At 41.8% G+C, this 9,271-nt stretch overlaps 1 protein-coding gene across 1 annotated transcript; it reads left to right on the top strand.

Moving 5' to 3' along the window:
- Positions 1-4,552: 4,552 nt before the first annotated feature.
- KCNA4 (potassium voltage-gated channel subfamily A member 4) lies at positions 4,553-6,541 on the top strand (the record flags this gene model as incomplete). Its single annotated transcript, XM_079537141.1, has 1 exon — positions 4,553-6,541. The coding sequence occupies one exon, from the start codon at positions 4,553-4,555 to the stop codon at positions 6,539-6,541; it is 1,989 nt and encodes a 662-aa protein (XP_079393267.1).
- Between the last annotated feature and the right edge of the window lie 2,730 nt (positions 6,542-9,271).

Here is a 9,271-nt window from a genome sequence, read left to right as displayed (position 1 = left end):
TTGAAAAACAGAACAAATCTGTACAGTAGCATACCTTACGGATCCTTTTGTATGCTATAATGTTCTTAGTACAGCACTACTGGAAATAATGACATGTACATATTCTCTCTTTGTTCTACCAATAATAGTATCCCTTATGAATATAAAGAAGCAGAGGGGATGTAGTATCTTTTAAATAAAATTTCTCTTTGAATACTATGAAAATATAAAGCTGAATGAAGAGAGTAACAGTATTCATCTGTAAATACTTTTTTTTTTTTTTTGCTTTTGGAACAGATAAAACTTGTGAATTAGATTGAATTGCGTGTAGTTATGTAATCCCTAGCAATTAAAATGGACTTTAAAAAGATTTGAGAAAGGTCTTCTGCTTGTCCTGTTATCGGTGCTATTTTTGATCCCCCTGCAAGGCCCCTTGTCCCTTCAGGCAGTCGATGGTTCTTTCCAGTTGAGTATCATCAGCAAGCTTGCTGAAGTTGCATTGAATTCTTGCATTCGGATCATTCATAAAAATGTTGAACAGAACCTGCTGTAGGATTGAGCCTTGGGGAATGTGTCTGAAATGCATCTGAAACTGCAAGGAAGGTAAAATGCTAGATTTCAGAAAGCTAGACTTAAAAAAGGAATAGAAAAATATGTCCAGGTCCTACCAATACAAAGCAACATAACATTTTTGAGGGAATCCAGTGACTGAATTTTGCCAAATGATTGTACCTGGCATTAAAATGTGACTGAAGTAGGAAGGTCTCGAGATGTTTCTAATGATAAGAAATCATATGTACGATCTCTCTCCTTTTATGGCATTGTATGTATCCTTGTGCCTAAATGATGACAGGGGCTTGATCTCTGCCTTTGATATACTCTTGTCAAATTGCAGAGAAATCTGTTTTTTGGTATTGGAAGTAAATTATGGAATGTCTTTAAATAGCACACCATAGCATCACATTTTTGGACTGGTCTTACGATGATGCCAGTTTGTGCCTCAGTGGAACGTGGGCTGATATTAGGAAAACGTAATATCTTTTATTATATACCACCTATAGAATTTGACGCATTCTGATTTTTCAAAAATTGGTTGGCTGTCATTTCTGCATTTCACAGGCCATTAAGTCTTTTAATATTTATTTGGTTGATCCTTAAGTCTCCCTTTTGCAGTTGTATGTCACCCTACTGAAATGAATGGGCTGAAGGGTATGAGCACTAATTGATGAAGGCAGTAGAGACAGAGGTAATATAATCTGTCTTCTGCCACGAGGGATCTGAAGGGGAGCAGCCTGTAGGTTTGTTTGGACAATGGGAAAGGAGCGGACCTGGGCAATGACAAATGTGCCTGACCCACTTGCTGCACCATTCAGTTTGTCTCCATGTGCCAACACCTTAAGGCGAGCGGCTGGAGTGAGTGCTGCTCTTCTTTCATTCTTACTGCAAGTCCCAAGTCCTTCTTTGGTTTACCTTGTACTAAGGAGAAGTGCCTGCACGTTTTATTGAGACGGTGCAATTGTAGCTGTACTACCAGATACAGCCAAGCTGCATTTTCATGGTATCAGTCCCAATGTAGATTTTCCAGGCAGGAAAGGAGTATCTGGTTTGTACACTGCAGTTGTTACAGGCTGGGGGTAGAGGGAGCAAAGATCTGGCACCTTTAGCAGCAGTGTCAAAATGCTAGTTTAGGTCTCGTCTACAAATACACGATGTTGTCCTATTCATGAAGTAGGACCTCCTCCTCTGTGTACGTACAGGATTAGGGGTAAATGTTAAATTGGCTTAGTTGGCAAGAGCCTGTGGCTGCTGGGCAGTGGGAATCGCTCTCTGATTTGCTTGGGGTGAACGCATTAGGAGGACAGAGGTGTGGTCAGCTTCTCGATCTTTCTCAGACGCTCAATTTGCGTTTGGTTTTGCACTTCACAGCCACCTTGACAACCTGCAAACGAACAAAACTAACAGAGAACAAAAGCCACAAAAGCCCAAAGGAAAAAAAAAAAAAATAATAATAAAATTAAGAAAGAAACAACAATAACCGGAAACCAAAGCCAGTAGCATCTCTTTGGGCACGGAGATTTTCGCTGCGTTATTCAGCGCTGGAACACGAATCGCCGTCATTAACGCGCCGATCCAGAGCCGCCGCCGGGCCGGGCGCAGTGCGGGGCGCGGCCGCGAGGGGCCGACGGCGGGCCGGGAGCGGTGCGATGGAACGGCCGCGGCCCCACGGCTGCCCCCGGCGGCGCGCAGGCTCGGCGGGCGGCGCCTCCGCGGAGCAACAGGGCTCGAGCCGGCGGCAGCGCTGCGAACGGCCGCGCGGCTTCCGCGGTTGCTGGGTGCCGCGTTGCAAATCGGGCGGTGGGAGCGTGATAGCAGAGAGCTGCTTTTTCCTCGGGTGGTTTTCCTTTTATTGTTATTATTATTTTTTTTAATTGTTATTTTTATGCTTTTTGTAAGCGTTACCAAAAAAACCGCACAACAAGTGAACGATGCTGGCAGCTGCTGGCTGAGCTGCTGCTGTTTGGATGTGACGGGGAGAAACAGCAAGAAGCAACACTCGTCCTCCCATCAGTGGAAATAGGCTTGGTACACGGATTACTTAACGTTGATTTACAAATCTGCAGCAGGAGCTGGGCTCGGGAAGCCTAGTGATCACACTCCCCCATTCATTCCTTTTCTCTCACACACACGAACACGCTCACCTCCCCCTTTTTTTTCTTTTTTTTTCTTTTTTTCCTTTTGGAACAAGGCTGTTGCTTATTGCCTTTTTGCAAACGCCTGGGTGAGAAGCTGCGGTTGTGCAGAGTGCCCCCAGCTTCAGCTGCCTCCTTGGCTCGTTCTTGGCGCTCTTGTTGCACGGGGAAGGCAGGGAGAAAAATAACTCGTCAACCTGTGGTGCCGACTGACCTACCCACCTGCAGGCGTCGGTCAATTGGCGCAGCCCCCTGCTCAGGACTGCTGTCACCAGATCCTTACGCTGGCAAGAGCAGCACTGCTATTTCTCTGCCTATGAACAGTAAGTATAACAGCAATCCTAAGACCCTTTTTGCATGTCGTATAGGTATGATTTTAAAAATAGCAGTCATTATTTGTCTGCATTCACCTTCTTTCGTATATTAATAGATACAGCTGTAGATGAGGCTTCTGTTTCAAAGGGGCGTGCATATGTGAATTCTTGCATGTGTTTGCATGTAGATGTTGCTTCAGTGCACCTGCAGTAGTTTGACACGCCGTATCATGGTGCTTCCACTTGAGTGAGCACTGTACCTGCCCATTTCCCAATTAAATTCAGTAAGATGTTTGTTACGGTTGAAAATTCAACTGAAACGCAGCATTCTTAAATCTGGTGTTTTTAGAAATAATATGAAAAGCTCTTTGCATAGATGCATTTCTTATAATACTTCATGTAGCTATATGTAGGTGTGCCTATTACGTATGCACTCAAAGATCTGAATGCATCGGGTGTTGCAGTGTTTTATTGGTGTTTATATGTGTTGGTGTTTCACAAGCATGCATGTGTTTGTGTATGGATGCAAGTGCTTGTACGGGTGGGGATTTTGTATCTCTGTCTATATATATATGACATACCCACCCACATCCTTATGAACAGAGTCGTTCACATTCTCTGTGCATGTGATGTGGGTGTGTGTGTAATGTAGAAGTGTGAATAGTGTGGGAAGGGGAAGCTTAGAATACCGTGGTAATAGATGACACAGTTTCATTTGATCAGTGTGACCTTTTAGGAAAACAATCCAATCTTTTTTCCTTTTTGTTTTGTTTATTTTTGTGTGTTTGTGCATGTGCCTCAGGTTAAGTGCTTCTTCTGCATGACCATAACCAAAGGGTGACCCATCCACTCCCTTATGTCCTATGGGGACCTCAGAACCAATTTCTCAGTCTTCATCTCCTCCTCCTCCTCTTACCACTGCTGCTGACGCCCTGGGTGCTGCTCCCAGGTTTGAAACATTGTTGACAGGCTGAAGAAAGGATTTGCAAAGACCTCCTCACTGTGTAAAGAGAGTGATGGCTGGAATTAGTTTCAACTCCCCAAACAATGGTATTAAACAATAATAAGATTGCTAGGCCAAAGCATTACCAGGAACAAATTATGAGGAAAGAGACTATTTGCATTTGCTCGCAATGATGAACTAAAATCATTTATGGAGAGCAGGTACCCTTTGTTTTGCATGTTTCTGTCTTCATGGATGTAGTCATGAATCTGATCAGATCAGTGGTAGATATGGGAAATAAATGAAAATAAAAGGGCTTAGTGGATGAAAGAATAAAGCCTCTGCTGTTCCTTGGTCTAGTTTGAGAGTTTCATCTTTTCTTATTAACAAAACAATAGGGTTGTTTTTTTTTCTTTTTTTTCCCTAAAACGTTTTAGACAGTAAGAAAATGCAGATCTGTGGTTTCCCAAAAGATAGATTCAGCGTTGCAACTATGTTGCCCCGCTCTGTGTCCAGTGCACTGTCCTCCAATGCGAATGGCTTTATACTTTCTATGGTGAAAGTTAAGGTTGCACCGTAAATAAAACAAAAGCTTTTGCACTAAACGACAAAAAAGCTGTTGCAAAATGGAGGTTGCAATGGTGAGTGCAGATAGCTCTGGGTGCAACAGCCATATGCCCTATGGATATGCGGTCCAAGCTCGGGCCAGAGAGAGAGAGAGGCTGGCACAATCAAGAGCTGCAGCAGCTGCAGCTGTAGCAGCAGCAACTGCAGCAGTAGAAGGGGGGGCAACAGGTGGAGGTGGACCGTATCACCACTATCACCAGGAACAGAGTCGAGGTGCTTCTTCCTCACACGGTGGGAACGCATCACGCAGCAGCCTGCCCAACCGCCACAGTGGTAAGAGATGGAAGAAAGGCAAAAAGAGGAGCCACCACTTGGGAAGCAGGGAGTGTGGAGCCTCCTTCCCCTGTTCTGAGCTGCTTCCTCTCAGTGGTTCTGAAGAGAGAATACTGAAGGACGTGAGTGAGGAGGAAGAGGAGGATGAAGATGAGGATGAAGACGATGAGGAAGAAGGAAAACTCTACTACAGTGCCGACTATGGGGAGGATGAGTTTTCATACTCAGACCAGCCACCTGATGATGGTGGAGGCCCCGGGGGTTACAGCTCTGTTCGCTACAGTGAGTACGAGTGTTGTGAGCGTGTGGTGATCAATGTGTCAGGACTGCGGTTTGAGACACAACTGAAGACGTTGGCTCAGTTCCCGGAGACATTGTTGGGTGATCCAGCAAAGCGAGGCAGATACTTTGACCCTCTCAGAAACGAATACTTCTTTGATAGGAACCGTCCCAGCTTTGATGCCATACTGTACTACTACCAGAGTGGTGGTCGGCTGAAGAGGCCAGTCAATGTACCCTTTGACATCTTCAGTGAGGAGGTGAAATTCTACCAACTTGGGGAGGAAGCCATGCTCAAGTTTAGGGAAGATGAAGGGTTTGTCAAAGAGGAAGAGGACAAAGTTTTGCCGGAGAATGAGTTTAAGAGGCAGGTCTGGCTACTGTTTGAGTACCCAGAGAGCTCCAGTCCAGCCAGGGGCATTGCCATTGTCTCTGTCTTAGTCATCTTGATCTCCATCGTCATCTTTTGTCTGGAGACTTTGCCGGAGTTCAGAGATGACAAAGAATTCATAATGTCCCTGAGCTCAGGGAAGGGTCTTTCCAATGAGTCGCTTCACTTGGACGCTGGGGAGCACACCATCTTCAATGACCCTTTTTTCATTGTAGAGACAGTATGCATCATTTGGTTCTCCTTTGAGTTTACAGTGCGCTGCTTTGCATGTCCAAGCAAAGCACATTTCCTCAAGAACATCATGAACATCATAGACATTGTCTCCATCTTGCCTTATTTCATTACTCTGGGCACTGACTTGGCGCAGGAGCAAGGCAGTAATGGTCAACAGGCCATGTCTTTTGCCATCCTGAGGATCATCCGTCTGGTCAGAGTGTTTCGCATCTTCAAGCTTTCCAGGCACTCCAAGGGTTTGCAGATCCTGGGTCACACACTCAGAGCAAGCATGAGGGAACTCGGCCTCCTCATTTTTTTCCTTTTTATTGGAGTAATTTTGTTTTCCAGTGCTGTTTACTTCGCAGAAGCTGATGAGCCTGCCACCCATTTTCAGAGCATCCCAGATGCTTTTTGGTGGGCCGTGGTGACCATGACTACTGTTGGTTATGGGGACATGAAACCCATAACTGTGGGTGGGAAAATAGTTGGGTCCCTGTGTGCCATCGCGGGAGTGTTAACCATTGCTTTACCAGTGCCAGTGATTGTCTCCAATTTTAACTATTTCTACCACAGAGAGACTGAGAATGAAGAACAAACGCAGCTGATGCAAAATGCAGTCAGTTGCCCTTACCTCCCAACGAATTTACTGAAGAAATTTAGAAGCTCATCATCTTCATCCACAGAGGATAAATCAGAGTATTTGGAGATGGAAGAAGGAGTTAAAGAATCTCTTTGTGTAAAGGAGAAAAAAAGTCAGGACACGGGGAATAGCAGTGAGTCAGAGAAAAAAAACTGTGTAAATTCAAATTCTGTGGAAACTGATGTGTAATTTCCAAATATATTTATTTTATGTTTCCAAATATATTTATGCATTAAAGAGTGCAGTGGAAATAATGAAATATGCAAATGAGTCCGCAGCATACAGTAGTATGCCATTTAATGGTTAAATACAAATAAAAAAACATTGTTAAACTTGTATAACATATCAAGTAAGTGGTAGAACTTGAGGAAGGGGTTGCTAGATCTGATATAACTTCAGACTGTGTTTTTTTTTTTTAGAATGCAAGTGTTTTGCACATGAGGCTGAAAAATTTATTAAAACCAAGTCAGTTTTAAAGTGAGTGCATGAACTGTCGACATCACTAATAACAGCTCTGTGGTAAAAGTTGGCATTCAGAGGTATTTACTATGTAAGAAGCAATGAACTTTGGAAGTCATTTATCTATTTATCAGTGCTTTAATAGCAGCTACCATAAATCATTGGATACCATAGTCTTGTTTTTCAAATGGTAAATTTATTGTATAAAGGTATTCTACAGAAGATAGATCTAATTTTTTTTTTTTCTTGGAATCTATAATGCTTGTTTTTAACTGGAAATTTACTTTGAGAAGGCTGCTGAACCTCCAGAAATGATTTATTTTTATAACTCTCTTTGGAGGCGTTGCAGCATTTGTTGTCTAATAACGAAAGTAATGAAATAAGAGAATTGTTTAGCCTGGTCTGACTGCAAAGGCAAAATGACTGGAATGCTTTTTTGCACTACTTTATATGCTGGAGTTATATTGAAAGAGACTTCATACTGTGAATGTTTACTAATGTAATAGTTCAATGACAATCATTGGAAGAGTGAATTCTGCATCATATTTTATTGCCTTTTTTGTTTTGTTTTGTTTTGTTTCATTTTGTTTTTCCTTTATGTGATGCTGATGGCAAAACAGCTTACATTACATCAATTCCGTACTCTTTTAATTATGACTATATCTGTGATCTGGAAAAGGATTGTGAAGTAAAATTTTATAATCAAAATTATTTGAAATTAGTGTTTTCTAGTGATACTCTCAACTAATATGAACTTAATGTATATATTTTTTCCAGGTTAATTTAACATTGAGAGTTAATGTTTAATACGTGCACTTTGTCAGTATCGAAGTAATTCAGTGTATGGGAGAAGAGGTAAAAGTAATAAGATGCTCGGTTGTTACAGAACTAACAATTCAAAATTACTAACAGTTAACCTGTTATTGGTGCTACATTTTTTCCCTTAGTTCCAGCTTCCAAGTTGGAAGCAAAATTTAGAATCCAAAACAGGCATTTTGGGATTCAAAATGATTGTGTTGGGTCCAATGTAGTCCTTGGGAAAACATTCCATGATTTCTTTTCACTGATTCTTAGACCAGCTGTATCTTTGTGTCAAAATTTTCCACTGCCCCTTCTAGGAGATTAAGGTAGGTAAAGATTACCTGACTTACAGCACCTTCCAGACACCAGAATTAAATAGGTAAGATATTCCTGCATTTAACACAAATAATAGAATTAGAACAGGTGGTTTTTTCAGAATCATGATTACCTAGGGTGGTAATTGGAGCTGTTTTTGGGAAGGCACTGTGGAACATTCCCAATTATAGAACTTGAACCAACTTGGCATATGCACTTTAAGGACACTGTGAGAGAAAAGAGTGCTTACAAACACTATTGAGTTGCAGTAGTTTTCTGATATTCCTTTAAAGCTGAGGAGGGCGTTTGCTGGAGAGAACTACTTAGTGACTTATGGTTCTGGTGCTGAAAAGCAAAAATAAAACATGTCCAAATTGGGTAGCTGTGATGGTGCGCATCATCTACCAGATAGGCATTGTTTGCTGTGTGCAGCACCCAGTGATACAGAACAGAGCCATAGCCAAAGGATTTTACTTACTGATTGATTGTTGGCCTTCATGGATTTTCTGTGAATCATATTTTGGAAAACTTTATCTGCTAGTCTCCTATTGTACTGCAGAAATCATAGCAAAAAAAAAAAAAAGGGCTCAGAAAAGACTGCATTGTACTGAGCCCTGATTTAAAACTTGTATGTGAATGTCCAATTCATAATTTTAAATCGTAGAGAAGGTTTCACTCTATTTCTGATGTGAGGCATTAAACAAGGCCTCTTTTTAATACGATGGTATGAATTTCAATCATGTTCTGGATCAAACACTTCAGTCGTTTCATGTACAGGTGTTTGTCAGAATTAAATATTGCATTTATTTCATGGCTCACCTGGGTAAATGAACTAAATGCTTTTTTCCAATGAGGGCAACATCAGCGACAAGGGTGAGCGTTCTGTGAAGTCCAGCAAACATCTGTAAGTGAGAGTGTTTCTTCAACAGCTTTAACTGTTAATAAGGTAAAGAACATAAGGGTTCAATTGTATGCTAGTTTGCTAGTGGTTCTGTGTAGTACCAGCAACCAGAGAAGGACCATAGCAAGAATGCAGAAATAAAGGAAATAATAGCTAGGCAAATAAAGAACTTAGAAAAATAATTAGTATGTATTTGCAGTATTGATGGGCTGAAAGGAAAGATGGTTAATAAGAGGGGGAATTTGTCTATTTGTCTAATAGAAATAAGAAAGAAAGCTTTTTGGATAACTCCTAGAATATGTTCACTCAGAGGAGGTGGAGCTCAGCATGAGGTAACTGCGTGAGTAGTTACCCAGCTTCTCCAGCAAGTCGTGCAGGTATTGTGCTACCAGTACACAATCTTATAATTTAAAACAAGCATGGTGTGGCCTGCATTATGCTAT

This window comes from Tetrao urogallus (genome assembly GCF_951394365.1).
Source record: "Tetrao urogallus genome assembly, chromosome: 6".
In the NCBI taxonomy this organism is placed as follows: domain Eukaryota; kingdom Metazoa; phylum Chordata; class Aves; order Galliformes; family Phasianidae; genus Tetrao; species Tetrao urogallus.
Note: the sequence above shows the minus strand (reverse complement) of the source record. Positions and strands in the feature narration are given on the sequence as shown.